Source organism: Mus musculus, chromosome 10 (genome assembly GCF_000001635.26).
Source record: "Mus musculus strain C57BL/6J chromosome 10, GRCm38.p6 C57BL/6J".
Lineage (NCBI taxonomy): Eukaryota > Metazoa > Chordata > Mammalia > Rodentia > Muridae > Mus > Mus musculus.
Genome location: NC_000076.6, coordinates 89,063,591 through 89,084,249, shown reverse-complemented (window position 1 = coordinate 89,084,249; position 20,659 = coordinate 89,063,591). Strand labels below are relative to the sequence as shown.

The 20,659-nt window shown below is 40.1% G+C and overlaps 1 protein-coding gene across 10 annotated transcripts in view; it reads left to right on the top strand.

Moving 5' to 3' along the window:
• Positions 1 to 20,659, top strand: part of Ano4 (anoctamin 4) — a 396,274-nt gene that overhangs the window by 260,956 nt on the left and 114,659 nt on the right. For all 10 annotated transcript variants that reach the window (XR_003948705.1, NR_102339.1, XM_006513757.4 and 7 more), the window contains one exon: positions 16,019 to 16,150. Coding sequence is in view for 8 of the 10 variants with exons in the window: in XM_006513757.4 (XP_006513820.1) it covers positions 16,019 to 16,150 (132 nt within the window). In the remaining 2 variants the exon portion in view is untranslated. The remainder of the gene's footprint in view (positions 1 to 16,018; positions 16,151 to 20,659) is intronic.

Here is a 20,659-nt window from a genome sequence, read left to right as displayed (position 1 = left end):
TCTCAGCCAATCAGAGAAATTCTAGCCTCAGTTATTGTTTAGCACATAAGTTCCTCACTGCAGCATATGCAATTTGAGAGTTTGAAGTGAAAATGGTCTCCCAAATTAGCGGCTACTCCTCTGTCCAGGGAGATGGTACCTCTGCCCTTGGTATCTTTGATGCTTGGTTAATACAATATTCAGATTGTACCTTACTCCAGAGCTCTCATGGCTCTTTGTGTGTAAGAAGGAATCCACTGGATGTCCATTATCCTTACTGTCATTTGTATCCTCCCACAGCTTGTTTTCCTTGTTGTTCTATTAGAAGCCAAGGAAAAGGGGGATATGTCAATGGTATTCTCAACTTGGCTTCAGTTTGGGATCAGTTGGTGATCAGTTGGTGATTTTAATTGATCTTATAAATCTTAAAAGTGAGCTGGTGTCTTAAATGAGGATCCCTTGGTTGTCTCTAAAAAGCATTCAGATAATTCAATTAAGTGAGGTTCAGTATTTAGATCCATTGTTTATAGTCTGTATATAACATAAAGAATATAATGTATAGTATATTCTTTATACTCTGTTTATTTTTTTTTGTGGAATGGTAAGTAACACTGGTGAGTGTCCTCAAGTACACATATATCATAAGAGTATGGCTAGAAAAGCAACTTCTATAGAACCTAAGATGTTGCGGTTTCTCATAATTTCTCTGTGAAGCTCTTCCATTGGGCAGTAGGTCAGGCACTTTCATTCAGCATGACTTGGATTATGCTTCACCATGCAATTGTCTTTCTTAGAAGTCTCACACAAAATGTCAGCCCATGTCCATAGTTCTCAAATTTCAGCCAGCATCAAAATTACCTGGGGAATTTTAAAGCACTGATTTCCAGGCCCTACCCACACTTCTACCTCCATCTCTATAAAATGAAACTGCATCATTTATACCACATGGGTTTCCTGAGGACTTCATATGTAGCCTGTGTTCATAAATGATATGTTAATGATTGCTATCTGGGATGTCTGTGGAAATATCCTTTCTTTCCATCTTCTGAAATTTTATCCACTTCATATCTCACTTCGTTCTTGTTTCCACTAATGAATAGTCTTCTAATTCTGGCAAATCCTGATTTTACTTGCCAAGTAATCATTTATATTCCATAGAGTACCCATATATGTGCCACTATATGTATAACCGTGTGACTTACACCTCAGGGTCATACTGGAAGCTGTACTTCTCTAATCAGCATCTTGAATTCTGCATTGCTGCTCTAGGTAACTTCTAGAATCCTTTTGGTGCTCTTCACTCCCACTGTCATTCTGGGCTTTAATTATCTCCTGCCTATCGTAGATGATTTCCTATTCCAGACTCTGTTGCAACTCCTTTCAAATTGTCTTTCTTGGCCAAAATGAAGTCAAAAGGCTTGGCTTAAACATAGACCTGGATACACTGTCTTCATTTATCTCTTGCCTCTTTTTTCTACCTATATTAATATGTTATGCCAGTTTGGATTTACATATTGTTGCAGAGTGTTCCTTCTGGATAGTATTTTATTTACTCTCACCAAGATAATATATAACTGGTCCTCAAAAAACCCTGCTCCCATGATTGGACTTTTTGAGTAAGTCAAAGATGCCTCTTTCTTTTCTCCCATTGGTACCCTTTATCCCCATCACCTCATGCTATAATCTATGGTAGGCATTCCCATCTCCTCACTGAGATAGTCTGGAAAGCCAAGGATAGAATTCTCTGTTCCACATTTTCAGCATCTAGTACCTAATTTGTGGGCTAGACGAACTCATAAATCTTATACATGTACAAGAGGAGTCAGGTAGGAGGAAAGATGGCCACAGAAGAAGGAGGAGAAGGAGGAGGAGGAGGAGGAAACAAGGAAAGAAAGAGGAGGAGGGAGGAGGAGGATGGGAAGAGGAGAAAGAAGAGGAAGAGGAAGAGGAACCAGTCTGGGTAAAAATGAGAGACACTGACTTTTGACTGAAATATTTTCAAACAATGAAAGGTGGGTGGGTAATAAAGACATAAATGATGGCAAAAGGAAACAGAATCTCAAACCTCAGTTAGATGTTGATATCACATTCATGATACTCTTAAACCTCTTAAACTCTCTGTGGTCATCTGGTTCATATTTAAACATGCTGGAAATAAGGACACCCAAGGCAGCAGCTCTGATGACTAGAAAAATCTTTAAAACAAGCTATAATAGTCTCTCTCTCTCTCTCTCTCTCTCTCTCTCTCTCTCTCTCTCTCTCTCTCTCTCTCTTCCTCTCTCTCTCTCTCTCTCTTTCTCTCTCTCTCTCTCGCTCTCCCACTATTTCACTTTCTCCCTCTCTCCTTCCTTCTTTCCATTTTCTCCTTTTCTCTTTAGCCTTCATTTTTAATCATAGTTCTGCCTCCTAAATAGACCAAAAACTAAATTTATACATGAAAAAAACCAAAGTAGCTAAAATGTTGAAATTTTAGGGTAACAGGTTAGCATTTCACAGGTGTTTGAAAATTAAGAGTTGAGAAGGAAGTTTCCCTACTTACAAGTAGGAAAAATACATAAAAGAGTGGAGAACCACCAGGTACCTATGTGTGATGAGGAAGATGATGGTTTCCTTCAATAATTCTGCATTATGGTTCAGTAGATTTCAAGGGCATTTGGTGTCCTGAAGGCCACTGGAACTGACTGATGGTGAAGCCATCCAAATAGAAAGTAAAGTTAGATAATCCAACAGGATGTCAGGCGCATAGAGGCCACAACACTGGCCAGGAGAATGTATGGGATTTCGTGAGAAAGATGTAAAGAGTCAAGAGAAAAGATCCAGTGGCAATTTCTTTTTAAAATATGCATTATGGGGATGAGAAAAGACAGAAGAGGATGGATGTAACACTCTGGAAACAGAAGGAGAATGGAGGGCAGGTGATTTCAACAAGACTAGAGACAAGTTTCTATAGAGGTGTACATTCTTCAGTTTCTCATGGGCAGTGGTAAAAGAGAATCTATTTAGCACATTTATAATTCATTAATAATGACCATAGTAGCAGTCTCTGTGGAATGGTGTTCTCCATTATGCCTCAGGATTATTCAACAGCTGTTAAAAATGCAGATGGCTGGGTCCATCCTCAGGATTTCTGATTCAACAAGTCTAGATGCAGTTGATGAATTACATTTTTCTTAAATATTAAATGATGCTGGTGATGCTAGGCAAGAGCCATGTTTTTCTTGTATCTTTTTTGGTTAAGAATTTCACTCTCTAATCAGGCTGACCTGGAATTCACTATGTAGCCCATGATAACCTAGAACATGTAGAAATCCTTGTACTTCAGTCTCTGAAGTTTTGAGATTGTTGGCACACAACACATAGTTGCTAAAGGCAACATTTTTCAGACTCGTAGCTATAGAATGGAAGCTAATAGGAAAGCTTCAGAAGCAATTAGTGTTCACTTCAGTGTTGATAAGCAATACAGAAGATGGAGAAAGAAAGACCAGGATTTAGAGCAGGAGTCAACAGGAGGGAAGCAGAGGATATTTCATTTATGAACAAACACATGTTCTTCAAGTGTGAAGGATAATTTGAGTGGATATGAGCTTGCTTCCAGAGCTAGAAGAATAGCTTAATAAATGTTTTCTAGGTGGAAAAAGTTGATATTCCATGCAGAAATTACTGTCTTAGGAGAACTGGGGCAATGGAATATACTGGAAGATTGTGCCAGAATAAAAGAAACTCCAATTATGATGGAATGTCACATTGATTGGGCAAGGCTCTCTGGAGAGAAATCTTCAGTGCTGCTATGAAGTGGCTGGTTTTGGACACCACTGATGTAACAGGACTTTCCAAAGCCAGGTGTCTACCGGCTCATTTAAAGTGCAGTTGAAAAGGAAGTGTGATATATATTTTACTCAGCAACTCTTCCCAGGATAGAGGTGATGAAGAGAGTCCACCTCTTGTAGCTTACTCTCAAATTCAAGTACAGAGGAACAGCTGCCACTAGTGATATTAATAGCACCCCAGCAACAAAACACTTGACTTTCGATGTTCTGAAATTCTCCTGTGGTTATTCAATCTATTGTTTAATTTCCTCTATATAAATCATATTAACCATATGATATTTAATCATATTAGCCCATGGAGGGACTCTCCAACCCAACCTATCTCCTTTAAGAATAAACATATCAAAAAGTCTAAAGTATTTTTTAGCAAGAATAAAACATCTTTTCACAGATACCTTTATTTCAAAAACTTACCCAACTCCTATGAACACACTCATGTAGTTCAGACTCATAGATCTGTAATAAATGCCCTTTTAGTCCATGTACCTGGTCTATTAACCACTGCTTTGATTCTAATCTCTAGGCAGGTTTACAGGCTTTATAAATTATCTATCTAACAAAGGGGGAGAATTTATCATATTTTCCTCGATGGTTTTTTTCCCTATGATAAAATGATCCTGGAAAACAATCTTCAGAAAATATTACAAAGTAACAAATGTAATTATTGTGGGCAATTATAGTTGAAGACTCATAACTCTCCTTTGCCCTACCCCCACTTTGAGCCTTCTGCCTGAATTTATCCTCTGCTATACTGAACAGAAGGAATGCTGGGCCCTCTACATTACAGACTCTGTTCATTACAATCATATCAGATGAGTATACAAACAGAATGAGAAATGGCTTGTATTTTTCCATCCCTACTATTAAATTTTAATACATGTAAATGTTCCAGAGTCCCTTGGAATCGTCTATAAGGTATGTAGTCTATGCTCCAAATAGGATCCCTGTGACCTAAAAGAATGGCATTAGCTTCCAAAGATACTTAATTCCTATCCATGGAGATGCTGTGAATGAAGAGGACCCAGTTCTCAGAGGAAAAAGAAACATGAGCCTCCTCTTGTCTGTTGGCATTACAGGAGGACTTCACTTCCAGCAGAAAAGGCCAATGAGCTACCTCTGCTAAGAAAAACTACCACCAAGAGCTCATCCATCTTCTTTCTATCATATCATCTCTCCAAATGCACTGCTAGAAACGCAAGTCTGTAATATGCCGATCTAGGGGAAAGCAAGTGTTCTCTAAAGAAGGCCGGTTTCACTCCTGCACTTAAGCTCAGGGAGCATTGTGGGAAGAGGGCTGGGGAAGCATGAAAGCCAGAGGACCAGGCCCTTGCTGGGAGACTGTCTCCTAGTAATGTCAGAAGCTGTAGCCATAAAGTCTCAACAACATGAGCTAACCACGGAAGACACCAATGCATGTAGTGAACGGGATGGGGGATGCCTGTGAACCTTCAACCCTGCACAAAGAACTAGAGCCGCCTGGAGAATGCTGGGAGAGGGGGAGGTGCTCTTTCCCAGGGAAGAGCACACCAACTGGTTGTCCAATGCCTTATAGTCAGCCCTGAAGACAAACATACATGTAACATTATGGGGCATTAACAGGAGATGATATGGATATAGGTTTAGAGAGATATAGATATATGCATTCAATAACAATTAGTGAAAAAGAGAAGCCACGAATTTGAAGGAGAGTGGGGAGGGGTATATGAAAAAGTTTGGAAGGAGCAAAGGAAAGGGAAAATGTTGCAACTATATCATAATCTCAAAACTAAAAATTTAAAAAGGAAGGCCTGTTTCATAAATTCAGTCTGGTCAAGTCACTAGTATTGATTGACTTCCTGTAGGTAGTTAGGGCTCGAGGGAATCAAAGGAAAAGAGATTTTCTTCTGTCCTTCAGGATACACCTACAACTTCTAAACTGAGATAATTTATAAAGTCCTTTAACAGGCCAGCACATCGGATGTAAGGAAAGTCCTTTGCAGGTGGCCTTTCCTCAAGTCATCCCCATTCCTAAGGGTCCTAAGGTTTACATGAAAGCTTTCTAAGACCCTCCAGGGAATGCCATTCATCCAGAGCTGGAGTGCCTGCCTATTTGCTTGTGTTGCTTTTGTGGCATTTTCCTAGAACCTTAGCTACCACAAAGGCTGGAAAGCCCCAGACTCACCATCCAAAGAAATTTCTGCAAAAGTAACTTACCTTGTCTTTCAGGTATAGACTTGTGTTCAGACCAGGCATGCCTACGTGGGTAATCCATCTTCTCTTTATTGATTTGCCTGTGCCATCTATATGGGGGTGTTTGCTCAGTAAATGGGATAAACAGAACAAAGTAACAATGTATCCCAACAAAATCAATGCTAAGCCACTAAGCCAAGGCTTTGTGGAACTCTCCCTCCCACCCATCTCCTGGCAAGGGAGACTTTGAGAAGTGAGCAGCAAGCTTATTCGAAGAGATGACTGCAGTGCTTTCTGGTTAACTAATTTCACCACATAAACATGTCAGTAAATCTCAGCTTTTCCTCCTTGGAGATGGTTGTTAGATGTGATACAGGCCTGATGACTCCCTACCCTGGCATATAGGGGATAATGGTAATCTTTCAGTTTCTATTGGGAACTCTCTACTTCAAAATTCCGTCGTCATCATCATTTTTTTTTCTCCTAAGAGCCAGCACTAAATGGGGCCCTTTGCACATCCAAGGAATTGTGTAAGCATTGGCATTCACTGTCCCGAGTACTACTCACACTATCTTACGTGATGGGCACCATCATCTCAGGCAAGCTTAGTCATTCACACTCACCCAGCATCTCACTCGGTTAGCAAACTAGGCAGATATACTATGAGTCAGCCTCTAGCTGAGTCTGAGAGCTCATCCCTGTATGTGGAAAATTCTATACTCACTGCACCATATTACATTCCTTAGTACATTCATTTACAATGATATGCTCACAAAACTATTGCCCAACCCCTCCACCACCAATAAAATGGTATTAGCATAAAGAACACATAATTGGTGACCATTTTGGAGATGATGGCACTAAAACTTGATGAGAGTGAACAGCTTATTATAGGTCTAACTGGAGCACAGAGACAGGCTGGAGAATTCCAACATGAGCTTCATGCTTTCTGGCCCACTGGCTGTTTTTCTTCTTTGCGTGGCTGTAGTCTGAGATTGGCTGTATAGAGACAGAGATGTGTCTGTGACAGCAGCCTAGGGGAGCTCGGATTCGCTGTGTTCTTGCACAGAGATATGGGCTATTCTCCCTGCCAGGGAGGTGGGAGCAATCCCTGTGGGGTGGCAATCTTACAGTCTTGGGAGCCAGGCTAGCCACAGCCCTGGCCTCTAGGGCAGGTCAGACTAACACTGTAATTGAGAGCTGCATCTGCATAACACATTCCCTCAAGCTGTTCTGTACAGACCAACATATAATTATTTACCTGATTCAGAAGTCCTACGTTTGGGTTGTCAACTGATTTCTTTGCTCAAGGTCTTCATAGGCCAAAATCATATAGGTCAGCTGGGCTCTTATCTGGACCACTAGGAAGGTAATCTGCATGCAGGCTTCTTTAGGTTGCTGACATAATCCCAGTTGATGCCATTAGAGGGGTAAAGTCACCATCCTTGCAGGCTGCTGGTGAGAAGTCAGTCTTGACTTCTGAAAGTGAGGCATCCCAGTCCTACTTCTCCTCAAAGGCAGCCATGAGGGTCACATTGTTCTTTTGCTCTCATCTCCCCTTCTGTGATGTCTCTCCTGCCTCCACCTAGAGATGGTCCTCTGGCCTCTTAACTTCTCATGTTGTTAATTTGATCCCATCTGACTCATCCAGAATGTTCTTCTGTAAGCCCTACAACCCCTGCTTCTTTCTTCGAAAGCTCTTGTATCACAGAGCCTAATTTACAAATTGGTGGCACTAACGGGAGAACACCTTTGGGAGCAGTCTGCCAAGCAGGAGAAATCATGGGGGCTGCTGGCTTTGTTTGACTGCTGGTGTCTATTACTGTGAACAGCGTATCTCACGGAATAGGTCTTCTGGAACCTGGAGAGTCCAGGCTCCATTTTGCATCTGCACAGTGGTCCAGCCCAACATCCCTATGCCCAACAAGTGTCTTTTTATTTGAAAAAAAAATGTTTTAATGTTTTCCTTTCATTGTAGTGTTCTGCTTTGCTTATTTCTTTGTTCTTGTTTTATAACATACAATCTCAGGTAGCCCGGGGCTGGCCTTGAACTCTTAATCCAGCTACTGTTTCCCAAGGGCTTGGTTTATAGCCTTATAGTGTTTTTAAAAATCCAGTTCTATTGCCCCCTGCCACTTTCCTGGTTTGTGCTTCTGTAAAAAGCATTGGTGCTTGCTAAGTATCTGGAAATGTCCCCAAACCTTTCCACATACATCATCAATTACGGGCTTACTAACCACCCTGCAGGCCAAAAGGATGACCATCATGTTGACAATGATGGTGCCAGTCATTAATGTTACCCTGTTTCATAACTCTTAACTCAGGAAGGTTAGTGACATTGCTGATAGAATCAGATTCTAGAAGATGATTTTAGACACAATGATAACAAGAAGAGCTTCACCATTCCTGCCAAGCCAACCCCTCTACTTCATTCTTCCTTTTCCCCTTCATTTTTCAATTAATTAATCATTTTCATCACCCACTGTGCAGGCTCTTCACCGTCATCACATTCCATTCAGATCGTGGTGACACAGCTGGTTGCCCAAAGCTGCCCCTTCCTTCCCACTGAGGATTTACCTTTGACTTCTCCCGCAGTTCATTTGTTTCTGTCCACACCGAGAGCTGTTACTCAGCTGCACTGAATTCATAGTCAGTGCACACAGATTCTGCAAAAATGCAATCCAATTAGCACCACATGCTGGAGGTGTGTGACAAGTAAGAGCCCTGTCACAGAAAACCTCTGAGGCAATGGCTTCTTCCTTGAATGAACTACGAGGCAATCAAATGAAATGAAACCAAGAGCCAAGGGAAAGGCCACCAGCTCACTGTAGGAAACCTACTTTGGGAGACTGGCTAAGGACATCAATGACCTTAGACAAGTGAATGACTTTAATGGGAAATGTTGAAAAGTAGACTATTTTTAAAAAAAAAAATGATGATAAAACATCTTAGTTCATTTTCAAAGTAAAAATTGATATAAACATTTTAAGTTAGAGTTCAAACTGTTGAGTTTTGTATATGTCATTATGTTTTGTTCTCCTGTTTGCTGTGGCTTACCTTGTTTGAGCATCATAGCAACACTGCCTTCATTTGGTAAGCTTCATAGTGTGCCTTCCTTTCTTGTTGTGAAACAATTGGATAAGAACTACTGTTCATAGCTCCTTTATCAAGCTACAGGATTTAGCAGTAAATTTGTCTAGAACTTGGATTTTTTTTTTGTGGATGGTCTTTTTGATACTGCTATAATCACATTGCTTAATGTAGATGTGTTTATAGCTTCTTGATTTAATTTTGGTCATATTCCTGTGTATCTAGCAATTTATCCATTCCTTTTAGATTTTTCAATTTTCAAATTTAAGCTTTCAAAGTATTTCCTAATGATTCTTCGAACTTCTTTGGACTCTTTTATAACACTAATTTTCCATCCATAACTTTATTAATTTTGTTTTCTGTGTTCTTTCTTTTGGCTGAGGGTTTATCAATTTTATATATCCTTTTAATGGACTAAATTTTGTTTGGTTGATTCTATGTATGATTATTTAGGGTTCCATTTCATTGATTATTTGCTACCTACTATTTGGGGATTTGATTTGTTGTTGTTTTCCTAAAATCTTAGGGGTTCATCATTTATCAGGCCTTTCAGATTATATTTAAAGTAATGTTCATAGATACAAGTTTCCTCTTAGAGCTATTTTACCTGTATTCAGAAGGATATAATAAATTGGACATCATTTGAATTTGACTCGAGGAACTTTTAAATGTCATTCTTGATCATTTCAGTAACTTGCTGGTTATTAAGATTGCGCTGCTCAGTCTCCAGGTATTTGAGTAGTTTCTGGGTTTTTCTGGCTGTTGGTTTCTCATTTTATCTCACTATATACTCTTACAGTACATAAAAATTATTTGGTTCTAGTATATGTGTTAGTTTTAATATAGTTTTGTAGAATGAAGTCTATTTTAGAGAGGATTCCATGAATTGTCAAAATAATTTTTATTTTCTGTATCTTTTGGTTGCAGTATGCTGAAGATATCTTTTGAGTACATTTGGACTAAGATGTAGTTTAAGTCAGAAGTTTCTTGATGCTTTTCAGTTTGGAGGCCCTATTAAAAAATGAGAATATAATCCTTAATTATCCACTATTATTGTCTTACTGTGTCAGTTCTTATCTGACCTGTTATGATCATTAGTGCTTATTTTATGAAATTGGAAGCTTCAGTGTTTATACACACACACATATATATAATGTGTATGAATCTCTGTCTTCTCTCTCTCTCTGTCTCTCTCTGTCTCTCTGTATCTCTCTCTGTCTCTCTGTCTCTCTCTGTCTCTCTCTGTCTCTCTCTGTCTCTCTCTGTCTCTCTGTCTCTCTCTGTCTCTCTCTGTCTCTCTCTATCTCTCTCTGTCTCTCTTTGTCTCTCTCTCTCTGTGTGTGTGTGTGTGTGTGTGTGTGTGTGTGTGTGTTTCCTTAATACTATGTGATGGTTTTCCTTATTTCTTCTGGATATATTAATTTTGAAGTCTACTTTATCATATATTAGAGTTGCTAAGATTATTGGATTATTTGGGGTTTCCATTTGCTTAAGAGATGGATGCCAACTCTGTAGATATCGTTGCCAGTAAGGTATTTTTCTGGAGACATTAGATTATTGGATCTTGTTTCTTTATCAAATTAGCTAATTTGCCCCTCTTTGTTGGAAGTTGAGGTATTCGATTTTAAGGTTATTATGGAGATAGTTTGCCAACTCCAGGAATTTTGCTGGTTGTTTTTCTGGTTGGCTAGATTATTGTTTGCTCTATTCTTTCTTCATTGTATTAGATTTAAGCCCTAGCTGATGAGCTAAGTTGAGAAGTTCTATCTTTTAGAGTACCGGTTCTCAAGCTTCCGGATGCCGCAACCCTTTATTCAGTGCCTCATGTTGGGGTGACCCCCAGCCATAACAGATGCCGCAACCCTTTATTCAGTGCCTCAAGTTGGGGTGACCCCCAGCCATAACAGATGCCGCAACCCTTTATTCAGTGCCTCATGTTGGGGTGACCCCCAGCCATAACAGATGCCGCAACCCTTTATTCAGTGCCTCATGTTGGGGTGACCCCCAGCCATAACAGATGCCGCAACCCTTTATTCAGTGCCTCATGTTGGGGTGACCCCCAGCCATAACATTATTTTTGTTGGTACTTTGTGACTGTAATCTTACTGTTATGAATTGTAATGAAAATATCTGTGTTTTCTGATGGTCTTAGGTAACCCCTATGAAAGGGTTATTCAATACCCCAAAAGGGTCATAACACATAGATTGAGAACTTCTGTTTTAGAGGACCCTTGGTCCCTTGTTTTGTCATGTTTCTTATCTTTCTAGGTCTCAATTTGTACATATAATTGCTTCAATGTACCTAGTTTTGGGGAAATTTCTTATTAAAAAGTCTATTTTTCAATAAAATTTTTAATTTTTAAGCTCTCAGAAGTGTATATATTATTATATATTATACTGAACAATCCCCTTCATACTTCTCTGTTCTTCTTGAGGACTCAGTCCTCAATGTCACTCAGATTATAAACAAGCTGCTGTAAGAGCCAAATATAGAAGGTACAAAGATACATTTAAAATTGACTAAGGCTCTCTACTACATCACCAATAGGGAAAAAAAGAACTTGAAAAAATTATGTCAAATGTGCTCTGAAGCTAAAAGTCATTTCAGATAAATATGTAAATAATAAGTAAGAACAATAAAGGAAGGAGATGGGAAAGGAAGAAATACAGGAGAGTCAAGGTTAAATAGATTAAAAAGAGAGGGGAAGGGGCAAGGAATGTTATAGGGGAGAAGAAAAGAATGAAACCATAGGAAAAGCAGAAAGCAAAGCAGGTAATTTAAGCAGGGCAATGGAAAATAAAAACATGACCTTCAAAATAAAACCAAAACATTACTAACCTTAAAGAAGCAAAAGGAAAGGAAAATAGAAATGATTGCTCAATAAAAGTGAAAAAGTGCTTAAATGTAATTAGATAACCACATAAAGAAGAATTAAAAGCATAAATATTTTTAATACAATAAAGCAGGACTACTAAACTGTAGTAATAACAAAAATGAAGGTGAACCCTAAGGAACTACATAAAATGAATGTTAGCATGGCTCTTTCCTGGGCCACAGAGCCTTGGAGCCTTCCTATTGCACACAGTGTAGAGCAGGGTCAGTTGAACTTGTGGACTTTTGTCTTTCTTGCGATGACACTGTAGGGAGTCTGTATTTGACAAGTGTCTGACATTTCCCATTTCCCAGAACTCTCTCCACTTTGGTTGCTTCCTTTTTCTACATATCAGGGGTCTCTACTGCTCACAGGGAGCTCTGGGTTCTGTGAATTAGATAAGTTCCCTCACCCTCCCCAAACTCCTCATGCTATCCACCCCTAGGATATCTAATCCTCTATCTACCTAGGGAATGTTTCCCAAGCTCTTTCCAAGTGTGGGGAGGAGCCACAGCCCTGAAATTAATGTAGAGAAAGGACCTATCTTTGTACTTTCAGGGGCTTCTAGTTATTAACCACCTACCTGGAGGGCTGCATCTCAGAGCTCTTGGGCTACACAGTGATAGGTAGAGGTTAGAGTGGTTTCAGGATACAATCCATCTGGTGACTTAGGCTGAGGGCTACCAACTCCAGTGTTACTCTTTCTTGTCACAACAACTGCGGTTTTTAGGTTGTCTCTCCCACTTTCACAGCTTCTCAATAAGGTTGTCTCTGACTTTGGGACTGTGGTAGGTTAAGTTTAGGCCTCCTGGCTTGTGGTTGCCATGATTACTTAGAGCCCAGGGTAGTTCAATGTTAAACAACGGCTTCTCTCTCAAGACAGTACCCAGCCCTTGACCTTTAAATCATATACAGTGGTAAAATGGATTCCCTTACTGTGTTTGGTCCATCCCTGAGAGGGGTTGCTGACTTACCAAAATATACAACTTGGTTTGAGACTTGGGAAGGTTGTAGACTTGTCATGAAGGTATGGCTACCAATCTTTTCTCACCAGAGCCATCTATCTGAGTTTTGAATGAGGTTTCTGCCTCTCCTCCCCCAGGCAAGAAATTCCATGGCTTGAGCTTCGTGTAACTCAGTTTCTTCATAATGTGACCTTATCTGGGGTTTTTGTTGTTGTTGTTGTTATTGTTGTTGTTTTGTTTTGTGAGTGTTTTGTGTTTTTTTTAACCTTTGAGATGTTTTATCAGCACCTTTGTGAACTTCTAAAGCTCTTTCTTCCTTTCTTTCTTCCTTTCTTCCTTCCTTCCTTTCTCTCTCTCTCTCTCTCTCTCTCTCTCTCTCTTTCTTTCTTTCTTTCTTCCTTTCTTCCTTTCTTCCTTTCTTCCTTTCTTCCTTTCTTCCTTTCTTCCTTTCTTTCTTCAGAGTCATGTCTGTTTCTCCCTGCACTGGTTCATCTCCCAAATGGGGTAATAAAGGAGGCAGTTTCCAGTCTTCCATCTTATCCAGAAATCTCAACTACTTGATTAAATTCTTATTTTAAAAAGGGTAAGACATGGTAATAGTAGTTAGCACTTACTGTATACCAGACACCCAAAAAATACACACACACACACACACACACACACACACACGAACTGAGTGTCATGATAACACCCATTTTAAAGATTAAATACTTGAGGCAAAGCATTTACAAAGGCAGAATTTGAATCTAGACATCTGAACATTGGAGTTCAAATTCTCAATCACTGTGTCATTCTGCTTCTTTAAACCATATCATCTCACTAATTTATGTATTATTGTTGTGTCTATTCATGTCTTTAGGTATCTTTAAATAAACTGTAAAATGGAAAAAAATGGAAAAGATGAGAGTGTTTTCCCTCTCCTAGGCTCTTTTAACCTAGTCTTCTTTCTTGGCTTTACAAACATTGGCAGAGTCCTTCTCTGTGAATGAGAAGGAGGACTGCATGGGGTTCTTTATGAAAGGAAAGATCTAAGGCAGCTTGGGTATTCATTTCACAACTGTGCAAAAGTGCTGGACCGACTTGGCATGACAAGGCTGGATTATGCTGAGAATTTAAGAAATAGTAACAGAAGCTTTAGCAGTGTGTGTGTGGGGGGGGGGGGCGCTGCTTTCATTGAACTAAAGAATCTCCACATACCTGGAAAAGGTCTTACTGAACAATGTATCTATGAGGGTCTCCAGATGGGCATCTGAAGCAGTAGGCTGAGTAAGGCATTGGCCACTGAGGCTGGAGAGATGATTTAGCAGTTAAGAGCACTGGATGCTATTCAAGAAGACCTGGGTTCAATTTCCAGTGTCCACATAGCAGCTTGCCACCAGCTGCAACTCCAGATCCAGGAGATCCAACTCACAGACACTACATGCATATGGAAAACAGAAATGGGAAAACACCTATACATATAAAATTTTAAATAATATTTAGTTTTAAAATAAGTTGGACCAAAGTAGTTGGACATCATCCAATCCATTGAGGACCTAACTTAAATAAAATCAAAATATTGAAAAATAACAAATTTGCTCTCTGCTTGAGATGGCACATCTATTGCCTCCTGTCCTCAGATATCAGCACTGCTAGATCTCTGGCTTTCAGACTTACAGAGCTCCACAAGACTGCAGAGGCTAAAAAGTCCTATGGCCTGCAGTTTACAAGCAATTGCCTAGGAAATTACATGGTCCTAATCCAAGTATAAAGGCTATGGATCACCAGTGTTAGAGACAGAGATAAATACCAGCTCAAAGAGAACAAAATTATCCATCTTTTACCTTCTGCATCAGGATATCAACATTTTTGATGATCTATACCAGTCATGGCCAAAGTGTTGGCACAGTCTACCCTGGGCTGTTCTGAAAGAAGGCTCAGAAACATACCTAAAGTCATGTTTGACCAGCTATCTGGACATCCTTTGGCTCAGTCAACATCACCTACATTAACCATCAAGTTCACTAAAAGTTACACATTGTTACACAAATATTTTAATGGAAAAAATAAGTACTGCCTGAACTCTTTAGTTAACAGGTACAGAAATCACTAAGGTATTTCCTTCTTTAGGGAAATTTGTTTCTTCTGTATCCCTCACATATAATCCCCTTTTACAGCAAACACATCAATCCCTAAAACCTAGAGTCTAGTCTGGCTAATTTGGGCTGAATAATTACCCTTTGGGGTCCCTTCTGTATGTGTAAAGTACAAACAGCAGCTATGCATCATACCTCACACGATGCTGTTTGGTATATGTACTCACTCACTCAGAGAAAATACTCTACAGTGTAGCTACTTGAGACAGCATACACATTTTGAAGTCTGGTGTGATTCTGCCCCTTCTAGTTGTTCACTGTGGGCAGGACTGAGCTATTTCTATAAACTGGACTGTTAGAAGCTACATGTGCTCAGTAGTCAGACGGACTGAGGATAATACCAATATGGAAAGCATCTTTTATAAACCACAGTACAACACAAAAGTTGTGCATGGTAGCCAGAGTGGTGCCTGTGTCCTGATACCCCAGGGCCTGGAGAACCATGGAAGCCATTTAAAAAGCACAGTGAAAGCGATGGTGCCAGCTATGTGTCTGCTATCTAGTAAGGGAATGTGTGACAGGCAGGGAGTAGAATCCATGATAGCAGGTTCTCTGAACAGTCACAATGTCCTGTTGCCCCAGCCCCAAGTTAGGAACAGATAAGATGCTTCTCTGGGCTCACATTTTCTAGACACAAGATGAGTGGCTAACCTCTACAAAATGTATTGTTCTGTGTTTATGTGTAAAGGGCTCTCTACTTCCTTTGCTGAGCCTTCCAGGGTTGTAACCATTTGGTCATTCATGAATGAGTAAATGAATATGTAACTCAAATCTGTTCTAAGATAGCAATGCTGAGGCCACTTAGTGAACCTGAACAAATGATCAGGTCCCCGACTCTCTTCTCTCCATCTGAAAAACTGGCTGTTCTGAGTGAGAGTCGTGAGAATCTGTGGAGGGCATGGAGTCATCTTTATGGCTCCTGTGTTTCAGAGTGATGTTGACTTGATGTATCCTTTGATCTTGCCTTCCATGTGCCACAGGATCGATAAACAAATAAGCAGGTTCCGGAGATGGTTACCTAAGAAGCCAATGAGGCTGGACAAGGAGACACTGCCAGACCTGGAAGAGAATGACTGCTACACTGCCCCTTTCAGCCAACAAAGGATCCATCAGTGAGTGTTCTGTGGGAAAGCCAGCATCTTACTAAGGATGTACAGCAGGATAGAGCCTTTGCCCTGTGGGAGGGACAATGTAGAGGCCATTCCTCTTGAATCTTTTGTCCCTGTCCTTTTTTTATATATCAATTAAAGGAGACTGTAACAACAATCCTACCATCTCAGGTGGCTTAAAGTGACCCAATGTTTTTTGTTTTGATTTTATATCCATGTTTGGTTAAAAAAAATCCTTTCCACAGCAATTCAGAGACCCAGGATCTTTCTGTCTTGTGGATCTGTCAGTTCACAGTGCTCAGAGCCCAGACAGAAGAAGTGGATCACACCTTCCATGCTGAATAAAGGTTTCGCTTGTTTGCTTGCTTTTATCACAGTTTGCTGCTGAGTTCTCTTTTCGTTCAGTATTTCACCAAGTTATCACAGGAAGAGCTATGTTACCTGGCAGCCTACTTGCCAGCTCATCTATCAGTCTCACAACAGTAATTTGTCACTTTGGTCATGTGGGCAGAAAGAAAAAGTTGGCTGAGTAGCAGCCAGGAAAGAATTGCAATGGTGATCAAGAATTACTCTGAACTTCCTAAGATTCCATGGGGTAGGGGTAGATGATGGAAAGCAGGGTAGGTGACGGCAGAGGAAGGCATACTAAAAGCTATAAACAACAGGAAGTGGACTCCCAGGACTCCCAAAGAAAACATTAGTCAGGTCAGCCCAGACTACATTCAGACAGACTCTGGATTTTCTGGCTTTCCCTGTGCCCAATGTAGTGACGGCTTCAGTAAATATGACTTACCTGAGAGACAGAAAGGGCTGACAGATTCTTTTTAAAAAATGGATTGCCAATTTTGATTGTTTTAAAAAAATGTAAACCAAATGACAGTTGTCAAGAGGTGCAGGGACTGCACAGTGAATGCATGTTTAGCAACAGAAAAATCAATTAAACTGCGGGAGCAAAGGAGAGAAGAAAAACGATGCATAGATAGATGGTCTGCATCAAAATGTGTCTTGCTGGGAAAGATCAATGCAATACAATGGAAGCCATGGGAAAGCCTGTGAAACAGGCAAGCCCTGCATCCCCCACAGGTCTGATTGATACCAACCCAGCCTCATTACTTGAACATATAAAACATGAAGATCATAGCCCCGAAGCCTCCATGGAAATCAGTGATCCGATGGTACTCAATATTAATCCAGAGATCAAGATCTCTGGGTATTTTTTCAAGGAGATGAAAGCTGGCATGTTTTTGCTTTTAGTTTAAATCCTGGAAAGTCTTTTAGACTAGTAATTGTTGTTTTAATCATTCATGAGTGGAGACTGATTTGCTGCCACATTTTGCCTTTGCTTCTTAGCTGACTGAAAGCATGCATGGCACAGTGTAGAAGGACCTCAAAGTTTTGGGATAATGGGTACATGCATGGATAGATGAGTGAATAGATGGATAGATGTGTAGATGGAAGGATAGAGTGAATAAGTGGATAGATGGATGGATAGATGGACGGGTGGATGGATGGATGGATGGATGGATGGATGGATGGATGGATGGATGGATGGGGTAATTAGTGAACTATATGGACTATGGAAGTTTTAGGTTACTTTAAGGGAATGGAAGGTTTGCTACCAAGTCTTCTCACCTGCATGTTCCTCATATCCTTGTGTTGGATAATGCTATTCACCAAGTCTCGCAAACTTAGAAGCATCTAGATACAAACAAGTATTACTAGAGATCATACTTGAGAATAATATGTTGGTAAGTGTCTTAGTCAGGGTTTCTATTCCTGCACAAACATCATGACCAAGAAGCAGTTGGGGAGGAAAGGGTTTATTCAGCTTACACTTTCCACATTGCTGTTGATCACCAAAGGATGCAGGACTGGAACTCAAGCAGGTCAGAAAGCAGGAGCTGATGCAGAGGCCATGGAGGGATGTTCTTTACTGGCTTGCCTCCACTGGCTTTCTCAGCCTGCTCTCTTATAGTACCCAAGACTACCAGCCCAGGGATGGTCCCACCCACAAGGGGCCCTTCCCCCTTGATCATTAATTGAGAAAATGCCCCACAGCTGGATCTCATGGAGGCACTTCCCCAACTGAAGCTCCTTTCTCTGTGATAACTCCAGCCTGTGTCAAGTTGACACACAAAACCAGCCAGTACAGTAAGTATTTTTAAATATGTAACAATTAAAGTATGAGAGTATATGATGATAGTAGTACTCCACAGTCTCACACATTTGAGAAGCCATTGACACATTTGCCAATCAAGTCAGTGGATGAATATAAATACAGCAGTCCCTAATTTAATGTCCTCACCTTTCCAGTCATTATCTGAGTATATACCAAATAACACAGTCTTGACTGTAGCCTGGTAATATATACTATGGGTTAAACAATTGCAACTAGCCCAGTAGGTACATCTTAAAAGGGAATGACATTGCTCCAGATTTGGAAAGATATTAGCAAGTGATGGAAGTTGACTACAAAGAAAATGATTCACATGGATATAGACTAGACTTGACCAGCTAGGTAAAGAAGAAAATATATTCTAAGAAGATGAGAGGGTCATATAGGAAAGAGCACAGACATTAAACATAGTGGAGTGTTTGGGAAACCACAAGTAGGTTTCTGTAAGTATTTATGAGAATATGATTATAGGGTACACAGAGGGTCCAGCATTGTTGTTCAGAAATAGGGACCAACTTGCTGAAGATGAGACTTGAAGGAGGACAACTGAAGAAAAAAAGGAGAGAGGCAGCTGAAATAAACATAAGGAGCAGAGTTCAGGAGAACCAAGAGAACAGAGGCATTTATTATCATGCCAAAGGAACATAAAAAAATTAAACATGGTCCCGGAGTATTATGGATGATGAGAATTTCTTTTTGTTTAAAAATCAGTTGTGCCACATGGGTAACATCCCTTGGATTGGTATGTAAAAGTAAGATGTGAAGAATGTTGGCTGCCAACTTGGAAACACTTACTGGTATAATTAGAGAACAAAACTCCCTAAAGATGTTTTGAGGATGATATTAATGAGCTTAATTTAATCAGAAATAGCTGTTTAATGAGTTCTGGGAGCTGTTGCATGATCCCAGTTTCCCCCATGCATACCAAGGACTCATGTGATATGTTGACTTTGCAGAACTTTCTCATTGTGTTCATGCTGGAGTCAAATAGAATGACGGGAATTGTGATCATGAATGTGGTATATAAAGTAGAACTGGAAGTTTAATGACTCATTATCAAAATAGGAAAGTGTCTTAAAAATCAAGCACCCTTTCAATAATTCCCTCATCCCTGTCTCCTATACACGTGCTTTAGCCGTGCTGAGCTCTGACCTCCTTAAGTCACCTTCTACTTTTCTGTTCCCTCCTACACTTGTTCTTCCTTCTACCTGGAGTAACCTTTCTCTTAGACTCCCATCTTTCAGGATCTACCAAAGGCATTTCTCCCAGAAAACTTTCTATGGTATCTACTGTCGATTCTGAGTACGCTGCAATCTTCCATGTCTTGGTGACATCTTTCTTTTCCTTGGTTAGTATGGTATGCTTTCATTGCTTTCTCTCAAACTGCCAGTCCCACCATTTTCAAGTCCCATAGTAAATGCTTACTGTGATTTGTTCAGTGAGAAAAATAACTGAATACATAAAACTGATAACAGAATGTGTGGATGAGGAGCAGGTGCTCTGGAATCAGCAGACTGCACACTCACATCAAGCCAGGTTCAAGTCTCTTCTCCACATGGACTGCCTCTATCATCCCCTGTGTCAGCACATGGCACCTATGCTTATTCAGTTGTTGACAGTCAATATCATATTCACTGTAAACTCATATGATATATTGATAAGTACATCCAATAGCCTCTTTCATAGCTCTTGTGAGTCAGCCTGTGGATTATTTCTAACTATACTCATCCCACTGTGAACAGCAGAGTGTGCAGAAACAGCTTGTGCTTGTTCACTGTCCTCTCCAATCCCTCTTTCCCATTACTCTCTCGGGCTTTGGTAACCACCATTCAACTCTCAGGTTTCTTTAGATGCTTAATATATAACATGGTTGTGAATTGTTCCAAGTTTCAGAGCTCAGCATCTATGTTTCTTCCTAGAGAAACCACCCTGACCCCTTTCCTTTCTGTCAGTCATTCTTAAGATCGGATATATTTGTGCTAATTTGGTATATCTATGATAGGCAATTCCTATATTTCTTTCAGAAACCTATTTTTAGAAACCATAGGAATCTGGTTTGACTGTGGTAGACAAGTCCATTTAAGCATTAATTTATTCCTCTTCGCCTCTTTCCTGGGGATGCTGCTCTGCTTAAGTAGCCCGCTGCCCTTTATTCTGAAAATGGCATTAGCAGAAACATCCTTGAGACAATTGCTTTGTAAGGTCAATACCTATAATAAAGGTTTTCTATGGGTACTAGATATGAAAAAGGAGATGAGAGTCCTGTTACTTTTTATAATGCATATGCAAGGAGTTTTTCAGGAAATGGATCTATTTTTGAATTGCCCTTTAAAGAG